Below are 24696 nucleotides of genomic sequence, written 5' to 3' on the forward strand. Positions count from 1 at the left end.
TTAAGGGGACACTGTGAGTTCAATGGACTTGATCTTTTCCTCTTAAAATTTTTCTAGATTATGGTACGTGTTTTACAGATTTTAATTTTTGTAAATTAAATTTATGTTTTTCTTTCTTACTGATTCAATAAATTTTGGTTACTTCGTGTTTCTGCAAAATTTATTGAAATCAATAATTCTAACTTTTTATAACACAGATTGGTAATAATTTTAAGGAAATTATTTTATGATTATAAATCTTTGTTTCTGGCGGAGACAAAAATCTTCGTGATTTTATACTCCTTGAAGTCTGCAATTATAATTTATTGCTTATTAAGACTATATCGACTTTTGTTTATCAGAAATGGCAAATAACGGTGTTACAGTGGTTGTTGCTGCACCAACTCGAACCGTTGTACCACAAGAAGAGAAACCGGGTAAATTCACTGGTGCAAATTTTAAAGGATGACAGCAACGAGTATTTTTCTGACTTACCACTCTTGGTCTGCAGAAATTTACCCGTATATTAACATAATTTTTAATATCATTTGTAATAACATTCACAATCTTAATTATTCGTTGTTCTTATGATAATATATTTTTCTATTAAAAAGTTGCATTTTATAAATACAATTTTTGTTTGTGAATATAAGATAAAGTTGAATTTACTTGCCTAATTTTTATGTTTTATTTATATTTTGAGTTCTTTCAAAATGTTCACTCCATTACTGAATTGCATAGTTAAAGCAATCCCACCTTTTATTTACTCATATCATTATCCCCTATAAGTTTCACAAATTTCTAAAATTTTTTATTTTTTTCTTAATAAAAAATGTCATTAATGTATCCGAACCTCATAGAAATGCACGCCTAAAAATATTTAAGCTAAATAAGATGAAAAATTTTATTTTTAAGAATGAATAACTAAAATTTGCAAAGAAAATGTAGAAAAACAAAAAACTAAAGAAGTTGGAGCGTATTCTTCTTCTTCTTTTTTGTAAACAAACAACTGCCTCTTAGAAATTACGTAATGAATGTAAGTTTGAATATGACAAACCTAACATGCAATAAAAAATAATCCAAGCATAACTTATCTCAGCCAAATGCGAACTCAAGATTTGAGGTGCACCACCAATTATAATGCACGTTAGTTAAAGTATGTAATCCAATATTGATTTATATGAAATACAAAACTACGATATACATGTATAAAAAAATTAAATGACTCTAATCGATAATGCGTTATGTGAAGTGGTGATTTTAAATTTCACTTTGCACCATGGGGTAACAAAAAAAAAACAAGAAATGAGGAGATGGGGATTCAAACTTAGTCCATCCTAAATGAAGTCCATTGTCTATACCAACCAACCCAACTAGCTTTTATCTTTGGATGTCTAAAACAATATATGTCTATCTTAAAATGTATGTATATGTATATATATAATTTTTTAAAGTTAACGAATGCACGTGCATCTGTAAAAATACATGTGAATATGCCTCTAATCTCAACATAACTAATTCAAAAATAACTTGTATTTCAACCAAACATCCTAAAAAGATGAAATGAGATGAATGAAATCATCACTCTTAATAAAAAGTTAAGGGACATTTGATTTTTTTAAATTGAAGAAGAAGATAATTTTAGTATATAATAACAATAATACTGGTAAAGAAATAGACGAGTGCTCCATACTGAAACCTATTCTATTATAGCACTAGAGAAGAGAAACAATCAACTACCACTTATCATCTATTATTATAATTTTCACACTTTTATACTTTTTTTTTATCTATAGTCATGTCTCTGAAAATTTATTACTATATTATATCTAATTGCCTCTCTTCAAATTTTTTTCAAACTTATTATTTTTAATCTCTCGCAACTCCTCGTTAATAAAACATTTGTATTTACTCCTCTTTACATGCCCAAAACCAAGAGCTTCACAAACATTCATTCCTCCAGCCAAGAGCCATCCATGTGTGCGATGGTAGCACATCTATTAGATTTAGTTGCGCAGTCGTCCTAATAAATAAGATGAAAGTTTAATTTTAAGAACACACGGCTTAATCATGGAAATGCACACACAAAATATTTAAACTAAATAAAATGAAAATTTTATTTTAAAGAATGAATAACTAATTAAAGCTTGCTAAGAAAATGTAAAAAGAAAATAAAATAAAGTGAAGGGAATTATTGTAAACAAGCAACTTATTTTTAGAAATTATGCAATGAATATAAGTTTGCATATGACAAATCAAACAAGCAGTAAGAATTTCAACATAACTTATCGTAACATAATTAATCCCAATATAACTTGTATTAAACAAATACAAGCAACACACAAATATATATATGTCGTGTATTTTTCTTCCTCTTCGATGTAATAGATAAAATTAGTTTTGAGATGTCAAAAGTTTTTGCCACAAATTTAAAGACATCTTATGATCCAATTTTTTTTCCAACGTCGCAAGTATGGTAGAAAAGAAAAGACCGTTTTTACCAAATTCGATGCATAAAATCAAGGAATAGAACCGTAAGTTTGAACGGAATAACATATTTGGTATTATATGATTATTTTTTTTCTCATTTTCTTTTTAATTAGCCCAATATCACGAAACTATATCGCTAATTATTAGCCTAAAAGGAGGATTAGAGGGAGGGTAAATATACTACATTACATAAACTATTGCTACGCCTTAGGTTTAGTAAATATGAAGGAAAAAAACATATTTCCGTATTTTTGTAAAAAGGGCTTAAATAGTTATATCATGTATGGTATGATTTTCTCCCATTGTGATATTCACTACATAAACACTTTCTTATTATTTTAATCATCGCATTAACAATTGCCCGTAATAATCCTGTGTAATTAATTTGCAAAACAGATTACTACTATGGTAATACTCCCTCCATCATAGTTTAAGTGTCTAAGTTTGATTGTACGGAGAGATTTTTGCATCTTGTAATGTTACATTAAAGATGTGTGTAGTCAATTAAATTGGGAATAGCACCAATCAATCGAAATAATAATAATAATGTTCTTTTTTTTTCTTCCTTGTAAAAGCTACAATATGAGCAAATCCAAAACTTGCTAGGATGCAATCTGGAAAACTCTATTATACCAAATAGAATGAAGTATCATGTAAAAGGTGTCATACTTTACTGGTTGAGGGTGCCAAAGGAAATGTTGTTGTACCTTCATCACATTGTTATAAAGGTTCAGATACCTTCTTAGCGGGATTGATTCGAGTATAGACTTGAGATTGGGAATGTCCTTCTCTTGAACGAAAACAGCAAATGTTTCCCAGTTCAATGTCTCCAAAAATGGCGGTACAAAGTTATCAGATATGATCACAGGAACACATTGGTAGGAAATGGACTCCACGACTCGTGGACTGTTCACTTCATGACCTCTTGCGCATATACAGTACTTGCTGCTCTTCATGTGGAGGATATAGTCATGGTTGTCCATTCGGCCATAGATTTTCATCGTTGGATCTTTGTCTTGCCAATACTTTAAAAGAATAGGACGGACATACCCATGCATATTTCCAGCAAAGAAAGCAAGGAATTTTCGTTGGCTAGGACGATTTCCCCCAAGGCTTCTCGAGGGATTACTTGAGACAATGTTTGTTTCTGGTAGAGAAGCATCCTTGCCAAACTTGAATCCTTCTCTTAAATCAGCATTGCATAAAGACTTTATGCAATTGGCCATCTCACGCCTAGTTTCTTCCGGGGCCTAAGACAAAAGATATATAGGAACACACTTCACAACTCCTATCAATCAAAGTGAGACAGATTGAACATAGATCATTATAAAAACTTGTAACAACGTACCCAGTCGTGGCAAGCAACAAGAAAATGGTCAGCTCCTTGTGTTCTGTTCCAGAAAGGATATCTTCCCTTGATCAAATCGAGGTACTTGTTCAAAAATGCTTTTAATTTATCGAAGCTGTGAGAACCAGGCACGTACACCACTTCTTCCAATGTTTGAGAACTAAAAGGCAAGTAAAACAGGTGTGCTTTGTTTGGGTCATCGGTGAGGAACTCCTTGCTCGCTTTTAACTGCTTCATGAACCAACCTTCTGAAGCATAGATGCCCTTGAGCTTTGGTTGATGGAATACGGGTCTCTTGCCCTCCTTATAGATGTAAATCTTGAGATTCTGTTCCATTAACTCATAACTCCTGCATTTTGATGAATGAAATCTGGTAAACATATCGCTAACTGCTATCTCACGATTCATCCAAACCAGCAAAAGCCAATAAGTAACTACTTAATAACCAATGTCAAGCTGGAAGAAATTCATAAGCAGATTATGCAATACACAGCTTATAAATGATCCTTCAGTTAAGACCCAAATTTGATAACAGTAGCAATGAATAGATTGTTATCTTTCCACAACAACTTTAGTAAATCAACAAGAAATGAATTTGTAAGCTATGAAAACCTCTAATACAATAAAGTGTACCTTTTAAACTTTGAAACATTGTGATAAATTGGTGCATATAGGCCAACATCACTGATATTGTTAGGTGCAGTTTCAATCTGTGATTTTGCACTAAGCAATTCTTTATCACCAGCTGAAGACCACGCCGGATTCTGCCAGAATTCAATAAGCAAAAGGAATTAGAAACGATTCGATTCAACGAATTGGCCTTTCCTAATCTTACATATACCTATACATACCGTTAAAAGGTTTGACGGGTGACTACTCCGAAGCAACATATTAGTCATTTCAGATATTGACACTACACCTTCCAAAGACGCTTTTTTCGCAGCAGGAGTTCTTTTGGTCATCGTGGAGCCATTCCCTGACAAGGCATGATCATTTCTTAATAGCCCTGTTGCTTCATTCGGATTATGAGAACTAGCCAATACAGTCGAATTATCATCGGTGTCAACACGCCTATGTGAAACAGAGGGAGCTGGTGAATTCATCAGGTGTATAGTGGCATTCGTCGAGTTTAAAGGGACAACAATAACAGCTATTTCATCAGTCGGAGAAGGTATAGGAACAATCAAATTATCATCAACTTGTGGAGGTGATGGCGGTGATTCAGTGTTCGATGGTGGAGGTACAATATTATCATCTTTATTTTGTTGTTCAAACACCGGAGCTACATTTCCATTGTTACCTCTGAATCTATTCCCAAATTCCATAACCCTTTGTGGTGCTAAATTCGTGTTTGGTTTCAGCAATTCCACTCCAGAACTGTCATCATTCTTCTTTGATTCAATCGAAAAAAACGAATCGCTTCTACTGATTTTCTCATCAAATCCACCAGTAAAATTGATTTGTGTATTGACATAGTTCATTCTATTGAAGTTCATTCTAGAAAACAAAGATCCTATGAAATTCCCATACGGAAGTTCACAAAATTGAAAAAGTATAGAAAATGCAAAAACACCTCCCATTACCCATAACACTCTCCTTGTCTCAGCCCGGCACAGAAAATCAGCAACAGCCATAACTTATAGGTTGAATTCACCACTTACCAACATCTAAAATCCCCTGTCAATTTTCCCAAAAGAAGAAATCATCAAAACCAAAAAGATTTCAAAATGAAAAATTGATGATAAAAATCCAAATTCACAGGGAGAAGACAAAAGTTAGATATGATATAGGTTGATACTGTATCTATAAATACCACATGCAGTGTTTAGCCCTAACAGAAGAAGAAGAACAAGTTTGCTGACCTATTCTTCGGCAACTTTGAAGTAAGTCCAAAGAGTATATTTTTTTTTTTTTTTTTTTTTGGCTTAAGAAATATGACCAAATTAGCACTAAATTATTACAATTTACAACTTTAATCCTTACAAAATTTTCTACTATTTAATTAAAAAAATACCAATAGTAAGGATTTTATCAATCCCAATAAGAGAATTTGGTAAATTCAAATTTAATCGAATTGAATTAAAAAAATTTGAAATACTAAGAATTACATGTCCTAGCATTAAATTGAACAAGTGTGCAAATCCATGCAAGAGGCTAAATTTTGGGCGCAGCTTTTAATGAATGCCACATGTCCTCTTTTAAGTCAGAGATTTTTGTTCTTATTCTTTTAAAAAAATTATTATAATCATTAGAGTTAAATTTCTAACGAAATTTTATACATATCTTACTAGTCACCAGATTCATTTGATCCATCTTATGAATTTTCTATATTGAATCAGTGAGTATTGGATCTAAAAATGAATCCTAAGAAGATATATAGCAGTGTTTTGAAAAATGTTTTAGAGCGAGTCTTGGAGCAATGCATGTTAAAGATGCTTCAGAATGTAAATAAAAGACGTATATTCAAAAAACGTAAGTTTTAAAATTTGAGGTGTAAAGCCTGACATAAAAACGTAAGTTATGAGTGTAAAAACGTACACTGGATGTTTTTAATTTATTTTTTAAAAAAAAATTAGTTTAAATCATATTTTTACTATTGATGTAATGATATTTCGCAAATACTAATTATAATATTTTGTTTCTATATTATTGTTTATTAATATTTATCTCGATAAAAGTTATGAATTATTGAAAGATTTATTTTTACTTGTTATATTAGTAATAAAATCTATAAAATTGAATATATATGATACTACGCCTCCTAGATATATGAGACTTATCCATGTCTCGAGATTTACGCCTCGCCCTATACAGAAACGTCTCGCCTTATGTCCTGGTTTTTAAAACACTCATATATGGTATTTGTAAATTTTCATTATAAATAATTTTTTATTAGTATTTATCCTGTTTGAAATATGTGTATAATTTGATGATCATATTATTCAAAAATTATGTCGAATTTTTTGACATTGATAGACACGATATTTGACGTAAATGTCACTCCATTTTTATTTTCTTTCCTTTAATTAATTCCTCGTGATTGGATTTAATTCTCTTTTTCTGTTCTTGGGATTACTTATATATATGGTAAGTTGTTAGACTTCAAATCACTCTACCTATATCAACATATTCATTCACTTTTTTTCCAATTCTTCAGACTATTAAGATATATGGCAAGTTGTCACTTGTCAGTAATACTCATTTGATCATGAAAATTAAAAAAAAAATTATTTGAAAATTTTAAAATTGGAATTATGTTTGAGTATAGTATTTATTGTTAATACATAGAATTTGAATATATTTACATTATTTGAATATGTATATAATTTGTGTGGGATTATTTTGTGGAAATAAGAAAATATTTTTAAAATATAAAATAATAAATTTAAAAAGTAAAAATTAAAAGAGTGTTTTGGTTATTTTTCAATTTCCAAATATAACTTCAAAACGTAGTTAAATTTTCATGATCAAACGTTTATTTTTAAGTGAGGTGAAATAATATCTCTGAAAAAAGTAAATATTTTATGGCCAAATGGGTTCAAATCACTCCGACTATCTCTACATATTGACTTCTTTTTGTATTTCTCATCCGATGTTTAGAGTTTACATTGGAGCTTTGATTTTTGATTTTTGATTTTGTATTTTGAGACCGCATTAAAGCCCCAACTTTTGATTTTCCATCCCAGAGCCCACATTGAAGTCTCAACTAAATCCAAATTGATGACGTCTTATTACTTACCTAGAGTTTAATTATAGTTTTATCTTTAAATATTTGTTTGACAATAAAATCTTATTATATTTTACAATTTTGATCGATAAACGTTTTCAATTTTTCAAGCCAAAATTTGAATTTCTTGATACTTTCACCCATAAATTTTTAATTATTTTAAGTAAACTACATGTCCAAACAAGAGGTAAACATGGTACAGTAATGGATCAAAATTTTTGATATTGTGGTTCCTATATTATGAATTTTTGGTATGATATATGTTAAACATTTTAAACTTTTTTATGTTAGATATTAATATTCGATAATTATGAATAAAATATAAAATATCGTATCAAAGTATATAGTTATATAAATAATTCATATATATTGTTGTATAATACTAATGAATAATGATTGAACAAAATTAAATGTTTAGTTGATAGAAGTTTTGACAATTTTATTTTGATTGAAATTGCTTTCTTCTTTTTTTGTATAATTTGATTAACAAAAAATTGCTTAAATAATGATTGAACAAAATTAAATGTTTAGTTGATAGAAGTTTTGACAATTTTATTTTGATTGAAATTGCTTTCTTCTTTTTTTGTATAATTTGATTAACAAAAAATTGCTTAAATAATGATTGAACAAAATTAAATGTTTAGTTGATAGAAGTTTTGACAATTTTATTTTGATTGAAATTGCTTTCTTCTTTTTTTTGTATAATTTGATTAACAAAAAATTGCTTAATTATACTTTCTTTTTAATACGTATTTATATATGCCTAAGATAATAGTTTGATGTAATTGGAACATTTTTTGAAAAGTTAAAATAATAATTTTATTTTATATGAGTATATATAAGTCAAATTCAATAAAATATAATTACTAATTTATCATACAATAAAATATCGAAATTAAACTTAATAATATCAAACCATGCCAAATTAATGCAGTGGGTTATTATTTTTGAAAATAAAAATCACATTACCGAATCAAATTTTCAAAAATTATACCATATCATATCATATTTGTCTCTACTCCAAATACATAAAAATTAAAAACAAATACAACTTCAAAACCCAAATTTTCAAATTCTACTCCAAAAGCTATTACATCAAATAGGAGTTAATTCTTTCTTTAGACATACAAATCTTTTGTTCTTCTGATTCTCAGAAATAAGATAAATTACTTTTTAGTTATATGCTCTAGTTAATTTTTGTTTTGGCTAAGGTGAGATTTCTCAAATTTAAGTAAAAAGAAAAAGAACTTATTTCACAAAACTTCAAAACCTTTTCAAACAAAATATATGTTCCTATTATACCTTCAATTTTCAAACATTCATTTGTAAAATAACTCCAATTTCTAATTTTTTTTTTCAAATATTACAAATTCATATCCAAACTTCTATATATGCTTTAATTTTTTTTAAAATCATAATAAGGGTCTACATCGGTGTTCTTAAAGACTCTGCTGGAATTCGCCCTGGGACTAGACTCATGCAAAATGTCCTAAGACTCAAGTGTATGACTTAGTTCTCTATAAGACTTACGCCCTAAGCGCCCTACTGTACGCTTTAAGTACGTCCAACGCTCGGGGCTCACTTAATAAATTTTAGACAAATTATACGTTTTTAAAATTTTAATTAGTTAACATTGTTGATTTTCATAATTCTTGAATAAATGAATGATACTTCATAATTTTTTAATTTATAGAGAAAAGAAAATTGAGAGTAACTCAAATAGCATGTTGTAGTATCACATCTTTAAATTGAGAGTAACTCAAATAGCAAGTTGTAGTAGTATCACATCTTTACTATTTGATAAGATTGTGAAGGTGATTGATTATACATTACGTAATATTTCTTTTAAATATATGTAATGAAATTTTACTTTTTCATTTATCATTGCTCTTCATGGTTTTGACATAAATCTCAAAGTTATCATATTTTATTTAGTTGTTTGAAAATAATTTTATTTTTGTTTATAATTGAGTGATGTTTTTATCATAATACTAGTAGTTATTTTCTTTTACGGGTGAATTATATAATATGATGAAAAATATTTTTAAATTAAAAATTTAAAGATATTAGATTATTTATACTTGTATAATCATATTATAAGTTTAATTTTCTATGAGTTCATTTATCATGTTTGTAATTATTTCAAACTTTGATATATTTTTATAATTTTATGTTATTATATTATAATTAAAAATTTAATAATTTATAGGACTTACGCTCCACGTCTCGAGACTTACGACTTGCCTTAAAATAAGTAAAACGCATTATTTCACAGCCGCAAATTTTTAAAACACTCATCTACACAAATTCTTCTAGGAAAACACATACACAATTACGAGAGTGTACCAACAGAGGAATCTTATTGGCACATACATAAGCTATATTCTGAAAAATTAGCAAAATACGATTATTATATTTTACTTTTAATGTTAGGCTTAAGAAATAGCAATTCATTATCCATAAATATAGAGTAAAGTTAGGATTTAGAATCCTGATTCTCTCCTTCAAAAATTTCCCCTCTTATTTATTCTCTTAAAATCTTTCGACATTTTTTGACTTATTCGGCTACAGAAAAGGTATGAGTTAAAGAAATATGATTTTGCAAATAAAATAATTGAAAAAAATGAGAAAATATGTTTAGAAAAATAAAATATATGAATCGAAGCCATAAAAAGGTGTCATATATATATATATATATATATACCACATGCTTAACTATTTTTTCTTTCATTTTAATTTGTTTGTCTTATTTTTGTCTATATATATATAATTGCATAAAAAATTATAAATCATAATAATTGACAAATTAAATATTAAATAAAACATATACAAAAACCGATCGCTTATAAAAAAATTTGATTGATTCATAAAATCAATTTATTTATGTCACACAATATGCGACAAAAGAAGTAACATGTTATAATATGGATGTCCATGGACTATACCAAGATGTTACTCTACCCATTATCTCCATTACTTTCCTCCATTATGAAGATAATCATAACCTCCATCTTTATAACATTATTCTTGTAACATTTCACTTTCATAACCTCCCCCATTATGTTCATGTTTATGACTAATCTTTTGTATGCCTCTATGTTACACTATAAATAGAGACATAAATATTCATATTGTATACATTTAAAGATTTGGTGAACATTTGAACGAAATAAAATTATCTCATATTGTTCCTATTGTCTAATATCCTTCTTGACTTTATCTTTATATTGTTCTTTTGTTCTCAAGTTTTACAACAACATGCATTATTTAATTTGAAAATTATGTAAAAAGTATTGTAAATATCAATTATTAACGACATATTAACTCTTGAATTATGTTTGTGATACATAGTACAAGAAAAGTAACATATAATATTTAAAAATTATGATGATTTACAATAATTAACAATTTAAAATATTTAAAAATTATATTAAAATTTAATTGTCTCTCTAAATTTTATCTATACCACATAAAGTGAAGCAAAAAATTAAAAATAGTCGGCCCGTTAGCACATACACTTTTGTCTAATATATATATATATATATATATATATATATATATATATATATATATATTCCACAAAAGAAAATACAAATATAAAGACAAATTTAATGAATTGAGATGTTTATAATTGAGTTTAATTTTTATATGATTTATTTAATTTAGTGAGCGTAGGGAGTGAGTTATTTTAATTAATAAACGAAAATAATAGGATATTTTGATGATCTTAACCCATTAAAGATTATATTTGTAGGAATATAATGATTATTTGATTATTTTTCTCCAATAAAATTTCCACTTTCCTTTTTTTTTTTTTTTTCATAAAACCCTAGTCTAAACCCCTTCTCTTCATAAAATTGTTGAAGTTGTGGAGCTATGGAGATTGATAGAAAAGATGGGAGAACAGCTAATCAATTGAGACCATTGAGTTGCGCTCGTAATGTTCTTAATCGCGCTCATGGCTCTGCAAGTTGGTCTCAAGGTATTTAAATCATAAATTTGGGTGATTCAATTTAGTCGTTTTCATTTAAAGTTGGAAACTTTTATACTTGTGTACAGGGGAGACGAAAGTTCTTGCTGCTGTTTATGGACCAAAGGCTGGAACAAACAAGAACGAGAATCCAGAGAAGGCATGTTTTGAAGTCATTTGGAAGCCAAAAACTGGGCAGATTGGTTAGTTTCATTAAACACAGTGTCATACACTTTTGTTACTAATTGATGAATGGGCCAATTGCATTGTTTGATATTAATTGTTTGGTGTTGCAACATTATATGTGTGAATGGGGCATGCTGTTTTGTTATTCAAAATCTAATTTATGTTTAGGTAAAGCGGAGAAGGAGTATGAGATGATTTTGAAGAAGACCGTGCAAAGCATTTGTGTTTTGAATGTTCATCCAAATACCACCACGTCAATTATCATTCAGGTGAGACAGTATGAACTTACCTGTTAGAGATTTGTATGTCAGTAGAATTGTAAAGAACTTAATCCTTCGGGGTGACCTAGTGGTTTGGGCTTGGGACTTCCAAGTTCGGAACCCCTTGACAAGCGAGAGCACGGGTTTTGCCTTCTGGGTCGAGCTCGTCGCACCGGGCTTGCCTAGTGCCGGTTACCTTTCCTATGTGGTTTGCGAGCTATTGCATAGGAGCGGGGTTTTACCCTGTGCACATTCAAAGCGTAGCGGCTGCGGGTTTCCCTTGTCAATAAAAAGAATTGTAAAGAACTTCGAGTGTAAGACAGCCTAAACTATTAAACACACGAATGAAAGTGGTTTTCGATGGAGCAAGATGAACAGTGAGTATTCATGTAGCCAACTCCAACTAGCTAGGGATTGAGGAGAGATGTCGTTCTTGTTGTATATATGGGGTTTAGGTCTTCATTTTGTTGGTGGACAAGTTGTTAGCTTTGTACTATAGCTGTAGTCTGGATGGAGAACTTGAGTTTGTTCTTGAAGGAAAGTAATTAACACACACAACTTACTGCTCTTACATGTTTAAAAGACTAGTCGTTGAAAGAAGTCTGAAGGCAATAAACTTACTAGGGAAGTAGTGAAATTTTGGACATTTTTTATATTAGGTAAATTGTTTCTTTGTTATTGGGAAAATCCCCCTCTACAAGCAATATACCAAAAAGTAGAGACCCTACAATAAGACATGGTTCTTGACAAAAGTTACCTATATACAAACCAGAAACTCAAAGGTGCGCCAAAAGGGAACTAGAGGTATCATGATATTCCTCAAATAAACAAAATCTTGTTCTACCTTTCTATTTCTCTCCTTCCAAACTACTCACATAAGAGCTAGAGGAGCAACATTCCATGTTGATAGTCTTCTTTTACCAACTATAACAAGCTTAAGAAGATGATGAAAGTACCTGTAGTGAAATAGATATTTCAGAGCAGAACAGAATGCTAAGTAGAAAGAAGTTCATTGTAGCAGTTACAACTTTCCAAAGAGAAGACAGTGATAGGAAAATATGAAGAGCGAAGCAGTAGGATGAAATGTTGAGAAACGGGCATTATGATATCCCTTCTTTACAAGGGACCAACATCATACATTCATACCATTATCTCAAAGCATAGTGGGCTGTAATCTGTGATTCAAAGAGCATAATATAATGCATGTAAAGAGGATATGGTACCTAATGACGAAGACATAATCACCTAGATTGGCAATGAGTAATGATTATGTTGCAGTCACTTATAAGTTATAGCCCAAGTCTGGAGTAGAGCTGCTAAATGTCCGTTTCACCTTTGAGGGATTAAAGTCAATTGGGCTACATAGATGTTATGAATTTTATTTCTTGTTAATTTCTGTCTTTTCACTTTGTTTTGTCATTTACTCAATTAAGCATGAAAGCTGAAGTGCACTTTCTAGCCACTTTTGTTGGGGCTAAACAGTATTCCCATCAGTATACTAAGATATTGGAGTGCAGTGTAGCAATGATGAACATTACATTTATACACATACAAGACAGTTGTGTCGATTGAACTAGTTTCTGACATCTTTGTTGGTTGGCTTTGTGTCATCTGAAACTCAAGATATCAGAAAACTCATGCTTCTATGCATTATTATGATTTTGTTTTTTTTTTTTTTGGCTAATTGCGAATTGCTAATTGTATATCTATTTGTTTAATCATAATGATAGCTCCAATTTAAGTTTTGATGCAGGTTGTCAACGATGATGGAGCTGTATCCTTAGTTATTGAACTCTTCATGTTGCTACAATTTAAAAGATTTACACCCTGATATCTGAGAGTGCTCAGGGATATCGTGAAGAGAGCTCTCATCAATTTGAATAAACGATCAAACCATCAAATTGTATGTGAATGAGCATACCAATTTCTTAATCCCAAATGATTAGTTGATTACTTACAAAAGATGGATTGAATATCAGTTTGCATTACAGCTTCATTTAATACTCTGTTCTGGGAACTGGTTAGATTTGATGTTTTTTAAGAGTCAATTGTTTTAAGGGATCATACATTCCACACGCTCGGTCCTGCCAACTGGAGCGTGGACATCATTTTGTGGGGGCCCAACAGTTGGTTAACATAGAACTAGGATGAGTTTGACTTTGATACCACGTTAAAGAAATAGACGTTGAGACTAGCTCAACCTCAAAAGCTATCTCATGAGGTGATGATTGCTTAAGTCCATATAAAGAGACCAAATGCACATTCAACAATAAACGTGGGACAAACTAACGTAGTTTGGTTATACTCTATAAGGTGATCGAGAGTAGGGATGGTGAGAGGACAGAGTATACCTATCTGTCAGAAGGGCGTAACTCTTTTTATGCCACATTTTGTCTATTGTAATATCTAGAAAGTTGAAATTGCAGGAACCAATATCCAATCAGGAGAATGTGACCATGATAAAACCGTTCTGAAGAAACTCAGCAAAATGACCTATCTTTTTTTAAAGGGAACCACCTCTATCTCGTCTATCATGTGATGCTAGAGTTCTGCAAATTACTGATGTTACATCATTCTTCAACCTTGATTTGCTTGTTAGTTAAGAAATTTCCTTGACTGCATTTTTCCTAAGCTTCTTCCATGTGCCATAAATGCATTATGTGCTGCCCTTGTGGATGCTGGCATTCCTTTGAAGCACCTTGCTGGTATTAATCTTCTATCTGCAATTTTGCGATTTAGCATCATTATTTGATAATTTACTTATTGATCAATATGAGGAAAGATGAAATGATGGATACTTATTGTTTTCTGTAGTTGCAATATGTTGTTGTCTAACAGAGAGTGGACATATTCTACTGGACCCTAGCAAGCTAGAAGAACAGGTTTTTTCCATTTAGTCTTTTATGTAATTTGTAAGCTTTTTTAGCATTCTTAACTAGCCCATACTCATGCAACTATAATGTTGAATGATTTGCTTACGCGATGATAACAGAGAATGAAGGCATTTGTATATCTAGTTTTCCCAAACTCGACATTATCTGTGCTTCCTGAAGAAGCATTGAAAGTGAGAGGTGAACCCATGGAACACGGGCTTATAACATCTTCTACGCATGGTGTAATGTCGGGTAAGATCCGAATCTATGCACTTACATTCGTAATGTCATTAATGATTATCTGTAGAAGTTCTTTTTACTGCTATGATTGTTGTATCATCAAAGTTGTACTGGTATAAAACTGCTGGTTTTGTGTTCCCCAAAATCAGCAGTCTATGCTTTTGAGATAGCACTATGCTTTTATTATGTATGGTGGGAGCTTCATTACCTCAAAGTTCTTTGTTATTCTGCCTGGTTATGAAACTTTGGTTTCTGGTTGGAGCTTGTGATTCTGAGAGCCGAGAGTTTAGTCAACAGTTTGTTGATTCCTCCTGTTGCTAGTGGATAGCTATTTGTCTGGTATCTTTACGATTAATCTCTTTGCAACAAGTGATGCATTATAGTTGGTCACTGTAATACATGTAGATATGGAGCAATACCTTCAGCATGATATTTCACAATTGCTCTTAATTTTTTGAATTAAGTAGTTACAACATTTGCAGTCTGTAGTTGTAGTTTGCTTCTCAAAAAATTGTGTTTTAGTTTGATTGCAGAGTCAAATATGTGGAATTAATTCTGTAAAGTTTGTTTTAACCTGCTTATGGAACTGACAAAGAACGTAAGATCTACTGCTAAATTGTATTTAGTAGATGTATGTTGCTTCCCCTTTAACACCCCCCCCCCCCCCCCCCCCCCCCGTATTTGTTCCCCTTCCTGCAATGTAACCTCCATTTCACATTGCATGATATCTTGGATAAGAGTTAAACATTCAATGTTATATATGCATTTTGGAGCCTTATCACTTTTTGATCTTTTTGACGTAAGAAGATAGTTAGATTAAGAATGAAAAAGTGGGACCTTTTTAACCTTTGGCCTACAGTTGGTAGCTATTTTCTCTTTAAGCTATTTGGATATCATTTTTGATAAACTGACAGAAAAAGTTGTTGCCACTATAGTGGATTTCATGTTGAGGCTTTTGTTCCGTAAGAGTGCTTAGATCAACTGTTATGACTTGAGATGTTTGCTGTATTCAGTTGACGACTACATACGCTGTTTGGAGAGGGGACGTGCTGCCACTTCCAAGTTGTCTGATTTTTTCAGGAGAAACTTGCAATAACAAGTCGAAAGTGACTAATCCAAGTTGAGTTCAATTGACTTGGATCAGCAAAAATGAGATCTCTCACTGACTTTCCTAGTGCATTGACTTGTTCGTGTTGGATCTTTGCTGGCATAAATTGAACGTGGATGTGTCATGATCGTTGTAAATTTTGATGTCATCTCGATGGCTTTGGCTACCAATCAAATAGTTGAGATGTGGTTTTCCATGGAATGTCAGTGTAGCATATTCCCCTTTCAATTTGCAGGAGAGACACCCGACGAAAATCTAGGTAGCAAACTAATCTCTTTAATTGATGCCCATGATACCAGTAAAAATGTATTCTGAGTATAAGTTTGCATTACAGCTTCATTTTTGATACTCGTCACAGAAGCTGGTTAGATTTTGATGATTTTTAAGAGAGGTAGTGTTATAAAGTATAATTCAGAAACATCCCCTCAAATTTGATTTGCAATATTTTATGTACCTACCTGATTTGAATCTTTGAAAAATTATTTTAAATCTACTTATCTGCAAAAAATCTAAAAACTAATGTGTCTTAGCCTCCAGGTTTGGAACAGACCTGAATCAATTTGGCTGCAATGGGCGGGTTGAGCTTAATCCATAAAAATATTTAATCTGCTCTGCATAAATTAAAAATATTTTATTAATTTATTCTCCTGAACCCTATTGCAAATAGAAGAAACCATGAAAATCTTATTGCTAACACACATTATTCATCTTTTTTTGTTAAACTCCTTTTGCACTTCCTTTGTCGACTTTTTGATTAGTCAAGTGTAATTTTTTTAAAAATTTCAATCAATAGTTGAAATTGATAATTACATTTTTTTTAATTTCTTCTTAAAATTTCAAGCATTACGACAAGCATATTTAAGTTATAAGTTATGTCAAGTTATCAACTTCTTGAATTACGTACATATTCTATGATTTTTTCTCTTAGCTTTATTTAAGGAACAATGGTCTTAAAGATACTTCAACTTTGGTCGAAATTGTTATTACAACTTACAATACCAAACTTTGGAAACAACCTTTTACCCCATATACTATAATAATGTATTTTAAAGGTATATATGTGTCAACGTTGACATAAAAGATATTGCATCATTTTAAATAGTAATGTGGCCGTGTGGGCACATATATACCTTTAAAATACACTATTAATTAAATAGTGCAGGAAGTAAAAGACCCTCCATTAAGTTTGGTATCGTAACAACAATTTCGATCAAAGTTAAAGTATTTTTCAAACCCTTTTTACTTTATTTAAAGTATTTCAAACTATTACTTATGGAATTTTGTTAACAATCCATATCATAGCTGCCTCAACAAAATAATATTATTCAAGTTGAATTAATATAGCCTTGTCTAAAACTAATTTTTTTTAAAAACTCTTTGAAAATTCATTTTTTTTAAAAAAGAATATAAAGTAATAATTTTAGGCCTTCGATTAAATTTTTATTTTATATCTTCAATTATATTAAGTGGCCCTTAGTGAGGATGGGAAAATTGGGGGATAGAAGTGAAGATATGACTAATGCTTTTGATGACTCAAAGCAACCACACACACTTGAATTATTATTGTTCAATGCAACAACATATACACAACAGCTCATGTGACCAAGAACAGCAACCATGCATGTTTTTGGTGGTTAAATACTGTGAGCTTTCAAATTTAATTAATATAAGTATGTATGTTATTACTTAATCATGTAATTACGTAACATAAAACTAATTTACTAGCTAACTCGATCCAAAATTTAAGAGGAGATCGACTTATCATGAATCATGATTATTTTAAAATTGTAAAATGTGCAATAGAATAGTTTCAAGAAATAACTGCCCTATAATAAGTTTGTACATGAGTGCATCTCATTCTTTTAGTCATCTAGTATTCGGATTATATTAATTTGACTAATTTAAATTTATATCGCGTAAGATTCATATATAAGTTTATATATCAGTGATTCTTGTTTTCTAAATATATTCGGTACATATTACCCTGATTATTGCGATGCACAAGACCCATTTAAAGGGAACAATTCCCTATTAAAAATATTTTTTATAGTATAATACGAACAGAAATTCTCTAATTTAGAAATGGAGATATATGACCTATTAATCTAATATATATGTTGGTGGTATGTAAGACGGAGATTCAAGAGTTATGGGCTTATTGTTTTGTTGTAGTTCGATCTTTGCATTTGTTCTTTTCTTTTATTGGTAAAATTTCAAATCAATCATGCATTACTATGTTTTGATTTTTATTTCAACCTTGATAAGACTAAAGATATAAGAGATAAGTATTAAAAAAAAAAATCTTAAATTTAAGTGGATTATTACTCTGGTCTTTCAACTATTGAAAATCTTAGAAGTATTTCCATACTTAATGAAATTATTAAAAATACCTTCTTATGTGCTATATGTCATCCGTGAAAGCATATACTTAGAAATTTTTGTTATATGTTAGATCCATAGGTGAATATACACGAAAAATGATAAAAATTGAATAATTCCTAATTATTGACTCGTAAAATAGCTTCTATTTACAAAATAATCTTAAAAGCACATTGATACTTGCTATTTTTCGTAATTTGACCCTCAATATTTTAAAAAAATAGTCAAACACAAATTTCTTATCAAAAATATTTTTTCAAATGAATTTGTAAAACACAAATAAATTTATCATGAACTCTCGATGTATTTTCGAGGAGTATCATGTATATATGGTTGAGTGAGTACTGGGTATTCATCACCTCATTCATTCTTGATGATTATGTGTTTTATTTGGTGGTTGGAAAGTACTTGATGTTTGATAACCTTTATTGATGAAACTTGAATAGTAAGTGCAATATATATATATATATATATACTTGTATAATTTAAGAATTTATTTTTTTTTTATATAAACTCCCTTCACTACTTCTTCGTTGTCAGTCAATGAGACATACTGGGTAAACGTTGTTTCGTACTTATACTACACTTGTTGCACTCTTTGTGGTGCAGATTCAATTTCGAGTAGGAGCACATCTCGAGGAGCAGTTTGAGTCCGAGTTTGGAGTGTCTTGGAGTTGTGGTGAGCTGCTTGGCTGGTCCGTGACCCACACCTCCCTCTATCTTTTACTTATTCTGTTATTCAGTATTCAGACAGGATATCCCTTATGTTAGATTTGTCATTTTAGTTTCAGACTTGCATCGTATTTTAAAAGCTCTTATACTTATGACACAAATTCTTGGGTAGTACGTTTTTTTTCCCCAGTTTTTCGCATTTGTACTTATAAGGAACTCAGTGTTGGAGATTTTGCTAATTGTTGTCTTTTCACTCATTAGTTAGTTAAGTTTGTTTAAATATGTTGGTTGGCTTACTTATTGGTTGGGAACATAGGTGCCATCACGACTCGTGATTTTTGGGTCGTGACAATTTGGTATCAAAGTCCTACATTCATCGGTCTCACGAGTACAAGAGCAATGTCTAGTAGAGTTTTGCGGATCGATATGAAGACGTCCATACCTATCTTCGAGAGGTTATAGGACATTTAGGAAATATTCTGTTCTTTCATTCACTATCGTGCACACTTGATCTTGTTGAAATTATAATCTCGATATCTCATTCTCTCAGATGGCAAGGACTCATACACCGACAAGTGCTGGTCGGGATCCTATTTTTGCGCCTGCTTTTGGGAACACTATTCGAGGTAGAGGCAGGGGACGAACTCGAGGTCGGGCTAAGGGCCGTATTGCAGCACTTGTGGAAGGTCAAGTATCAATAGCTACCAAGGGTTGTAATAGGACCATACCTCCTGATACAGAGGTTGTTCATGGGGATGTGCAAGATCGTGTCAAGGGGGATGGGCCAGCTCAGGCTCCACCCAGTACCATTGCCACCCTAGTGCTTCAAGATACCTTGGCTCGTATGTTAGGACTTTTAGAGGGGATGACTCAGGCATGAACTTTTCCTATCACTTCTGATGGCTCACAGACTCGTGTTGGAGGTCAGACTCCAGAACCGTTAGTTGCTCCAGATTTTCAGACTTCTAGGACTCAGCCAGCTGTTGTTGTAGCTCCTCGTTTGGATAGTATGGAGTTTCCAGATATCGCATCACATTTGGTGAACATGTTTTCTATGACCATTGATGAGCAAAAGATGTTTGAGAAATTCAGGCTAATGAATCCTCCTACTTATACTGGTGACTTAACTGAGGATGCAAATGAATTTATAGTTAGTTGTCATGAGAGGTTGCATAATCTTGGATTAGTGGAGTCTCATGGAGTTGACTACATAACGTTTCAGATGACTGGCTCTGCCAAGCAGTAGTGGATGGATTATATTAGTCAATGGCAAGTTGGATCCCCTCCACTATCCTGGACTCAGTTTACTCAGATATTTTTAGCCAAATTTGTCCCACGCAGTGAGAGGGAGTGCAAGAGGGCCGAGTTTGAGGGTTTGCAGCAAGGTGGTATGTCAGTCGCAGAGTATGAGAGTAAATTTCATGCCTTAGCTAGGCATGCTTCGATAATACTTCCCACAGAGGCTGAGAGAGTGAGAAGGTTTGTTAAGGGGCTGATTATTCCGATTCGCCTAGGAGTTTTTCAGGTTGCTGCTTCTGGTGTTCTGTTCCACAAAGTGGTAAGAGTTGGAGATGATTCAACATGAGGGATTTGAGCAGTGTGAGGGCAAGAGGACCCGTTATTCAGATGATTATGGTGGTGCTCCGCCTAGGAGTCGAGGTTATGTAGGGAAAGGTTATCACTCTCAGTATAGCAGACCCATTCATGCTGCTATACCTGCGTCTGAGGCTGGTTACCCTGGGAATAGTTCTAAGAGCTCGATGCATACTTCACAGGGTTCATTTTCTAGACCTATAGTTCGTGGAGAGCATTCTGGTCATTCAGATTCCTCTCATCAGCCTGCATCTCGTAGGGACTGTTTTGAGTTGTATACATTTTCTAAAAAAAGAGGGATTGATACTTCATATAGTATTACCAATTAGTTAATCTTTGTGAAATGAAATATATAGGATGAATTAATTAAAGCAGAATATCACATGTTCCCAAAGAACACATTTTGTTCAGGAACTTCCTTTGTTCCAAAACTTTGAAGGCATCGATGAAGACGACGGTTGGATCATCACATTTACACATAAAGAAAATGAGAATATTTCTCAGGTAAGTAGAATACAATTAATTTAGCGCACTTCAAAACTATCATATTTGAACTCATTAAATTTAAATCATCGATTTACTTCTAATTTCATTTCTTGTAGGTTTGTATAACTGATGCAAAGAAATTTACGGAAGAACCAGTTGCTACTATACGGATTTCATGGAGCTTTCGTGCCATTAATGTCTTAGAAGTATACTATATGATTAATTAGGAATCTAATATAAGCAATTCAAATTATATATAAAGTGGCAGTCTGGTGTACTAAAGCTCCTGCTATATATAGGGTTCGAGAAAGAACCCGATCATATATAAGGGTCTATTAATTGTATGCATGCTTATCTTGCATTTCTACTAGAGACTATTTCCAATGCTTGAATTTTGACCTCTTGGTCACATTGCAGAAATTCAAATTATGTATGAGATCAATCTAATATATGTTCAATCTTTATATGTTCTATGTTCATTTAATTACCTTGCATTCAATACTCTCATGTCCTAATTTATGTGATAGTCTGTGAATTAATTTAAATATTCTATGTTCACGTACATATTAAAATAATTAACATTTTTTAATTTCGAAAAGCAAAAAAGAGGCGTATGCTAAGTCGTATATATGTTTCGTCTTCAAATATTTTATTTATTTGTTATAGAGTTGTTCTCTGTCATTCATCTTTCTTGTCCTTTACCATTCGTTAACATGGAGAGGACAATAAAATTTTGGGTCTTAGCTTACAACTAAACCCTACACACCAGTCCCATACAAAAGTTCGAAATTATTGTATTCATATAGTCATTTTCTTAATTAGAGTTGTGCATTAGTCGATTCGATTTGATTCTAAATTTTATCAATTTGATTTATTATTTATTACTTTATATGTTAAATTGTTATAGAATCGTTAGCATATTAGCTTATAAATTATTGATTGTTAATCGATTTTGTTATATATTTAACTATTATAAATTGAGACAAAGAAATTAACTGAAAATAACTTTAAAACAACATTACAAACCAAATGAACCATGCACATGAGTTGACAGTTGCACCCTGCTCAAAAGTAAACACTATCATGGTAGAAAACTGAGAGTTTGAGACAACATGAAAAAAAAAAAACCAAACATACTCTACGAGCCTGTTTAGATTGAATTAAAAAAGTAGTTTTTAAGTCAAAAACAAAAAGTAAGAGGAGACCTACTTTTGATTTTTGACTTATTTTAAGTCATCTTTTTGCCTTGCCAAACACTTCCCAACTTATTTTAAGTTATTTTTTACTTATTTAAATTATTTGTCAAACACTTTCAGAAGTCAAAAAAACTGATTTAAAAGTTGGTTTGACCAACTTTTAAACCAAATTCAAACAATTTATATACTAAATGGTATAAATATAATTATTTAATCAAATTATTGATCAACCTATTAAAAAACCTCAAAACTTTAAAAATCGATAATCCAATAATTAAAAAAAAAAATCAAAACCATTTGTAAAAATCACTAAGTCCTTTATTTGTCCTACTGTTTCTTGCTAATAATTATTTTAACAGGATTCACAAATTTGATGGGCTAGCCATTAGCATTTTAAAAGTTAAAAATATAGTATATGAATTCCACGTTTCATGAAATTAGTTGTAACAAACATTTTTTCATAAAAAAAATTGAGAATATTAGCTCTAGAGATTGAAATTCCACGTAGATTTTGTCCAGAGTGATGAAGAATCTTTCTCTAGGTAGATGCTAAAATTACAAATTGTAATTTTTTACTTCTTAAATATATCATGTAGAGTAAATTTCTAATCACACATATTAGTGAGAAAGATATAGTTATTTAAAGTAAGATTAGGAAATTTTAATTATAATTTGGAATGTTAATTCAGTATATACCGTTCGATTCCATTGTTCTTTTTTTGGCTTAAAAATTTGATCTTATATATACATATGTTCTATGTTTAATTAACTTGCATTCAAATTTAATTTCTAGTAAAAGTACAAAGGTTTTATTAATTATTTGTTATAGATGGCAGTTCTTTTTCTGCATCTTTTTGTCCTTTACCAATCGTAAACACAGAGCACAATTTTAATTTTTTGGGTTTTAGCTTACAACAGAACCCTACATTCCAGTCTCATACAAAAGTTCAAAAATTATTGTTTCCATAAAATCATTGTCACAACTTGCAGAAACATAAGTTGTTAGTAACAGGAATATATATTCCATATCTAATCCTGATTGATATATTCATGTATTAATTTTATTAATCGGACATAAGAAAAAATTAAAATGAGGACTTGTAAAATTTATAGTCTTAAATACATCATAACATTTTGAAAGTTTTTGCTCATAAATATGTCATGATATTTACGTGACTATAAATATTATAAATTTTATCCTCATTAAATACATTTTCTCATTTTAAAAAAAGGCCTAAATTCAGACCCCATTGGGCATTGGGTATTGTTGTTGATATTATAATAATTCATTGTTATATAAAATTGACTAATAAATTTTGTTGCTAATTGTAGTTTGGTGAAAGTGTTTTATTCAACATACTCCGAAGGCAAATTAGCTTATAATATTCTTGGTTTTGAATTGATAACTAGCCATTGGTGCATTTTTCCTGTTATAGCTGACATTCGAAAAGCTGTGAAAGAAACTTCTTTCAGATTATTAGATGCCTTTGTGGATTTCGTATTTGAATTTGTTGATCAACCATTACTTCCATCTCACGTACATTTCCATTTAATTGTTCCAAAGTCAAAGAATTCGAGAGATTTTCCAAAGGGTCTGAAGAGACACGTTCCACAAAAATAAATAATGAATCCTTAGAAGAATTGTTCTTTTTTCGAGTTTGTGAATGGAGACTAAACATGAGAACAGGGGAAGTGAAGGAGAAAAATGTCATAACCAACTTCTTTATGGAATTCCCTATGATCAATGAAAAGTTCATTGGTCTAAAAAACAAATTTTGTTATCTACAAGTGGTAGATAGAGAAGCTAGCTCTGTTTCAGGTTACCATTATGATTTTTTTTTTTTTGGTTGCTTATGACTCTATAATTTGATGAGTTGGGAATCAAAATAAGCCATAAAAATATAAAAGTAACTAAAATAAGCCACTATTTTAGTAAGTAACTAAAATAAGCTTAGTGGAAGAAAAAGTTTCACTATATCCAATTTTCTAAACGTTTTTGATTACTGTCATAACGTTTATTTTTAATATATAACGGAACTTTTTCTTCCACTTTATAAAGTGGAACTTTTTATTCCACTTTATAAAGTGGAAGAATTTCTTCCACTTTATAAAAAGTTACCTTTCACCTTCACCTTCTCTCCTTTTTCTTTTCATGGCTTCCAAAAAAAAATTCACTTTGAAGATGGTCA

General features: G+C 31.0%; 2 protein-coding genes across 5 annotated transcripts; one reads left to right on the forward strand and one right to left on the reverse strand.

Moving 5' to 3' along the window:
• Window positions 1-3004: 3004 nt before the first annotated feature.
• Window positions 3005-6271, reverse strand: LOC101256021 (probable glycosyltransferase At3g07620). Of its 3 annotated transcripts, none has more exons than XM_069288129.1 (5): window positions 6106-6271; window positions 4669-5494; window positions 4451-4581; window positions 3818-4166; window positions 3005-3719 (listed from the first exon to the last, which is right to left on the reverse strand). In XM_069288129.1, exons 2-5 carry the CDS (start codon window positions 5449-5451, stop codon window positions 3072-3074), a joined length of 1911 nt encoding a protein of 636 aa, XP_069144230.1. In that variant the 5' UTR covers window positions 5452-5494; window positions 6106-6271; the 3' UTR covers window positions 3005-3071. The 3 variants fall into 3 exon arrangements, with proteins under 3 accessions (XP_069144230.1, XP_010325097.1, XP_004245171.1); XM_010326795.4 differs by having other exon boundaries at window positions 5926-6230; XM_004245123.5 differs by lacking the exon at window positions 6106-6271 and adding an exon at window positions 5680-5970.
• A 4836-nt stretch (window positions 6272-11107) lies between these two features.
• Window positions 11108-21777, forward strand: LOC101256312 (exosome complex exonuclease RRP46 homolog). 2 transcript variants are annotated; one of them, XR_003247647.2, is made up of 11 exons: window positions 11108-11526; window positions 11604-11717; window positions 11869-11969; window positions 13714-13734; window positions 14593-14665; window positions 14775-14842; window positions 14953-15085; window positions 16087-16440; window positions 19170-19255; window positions 19783-21329; window positions 21428-21777. XR_003247647.2 is itself a non-coding variant. In XM_004245124.5 (8 exons), exons 1-8 carry the CDS (start codon window positions 11421-11423, stop codon window positions 16167-16169), a joined length of 699 nt encoding a protein of 232 aa, XP_004245172.1. In that variant the 5' UTR covers window positions 11108-11420; the 3' UTR covers window positions 16170-16660. The 2 variants fall into 2 exon arrangements, 1 of the variants encoding a protein (XP_004245172.1); XM_004245124.5 differs by lacking the exons at window positions 19170-19255; window positions 19783-21329; window positions 21428-21777 and having other exon boundaries at window positions 16087-16660.
• Window positions 21778-24696: the final 2919 nt, after the last annotated feature.

This window comes from Solanum lycopersicum, chromosome 8 (assembly GCF_036512215.1).
Source record: "Solanum lycopersicum chromosome 8, SLM_r2.1".
Lineage (NCBI taxonomy): Eukaryota > Viridiplantae > Streptophyta > Magnoliopsida > Solanales > Solanaceae > Solanum > Solanum lycopersicum.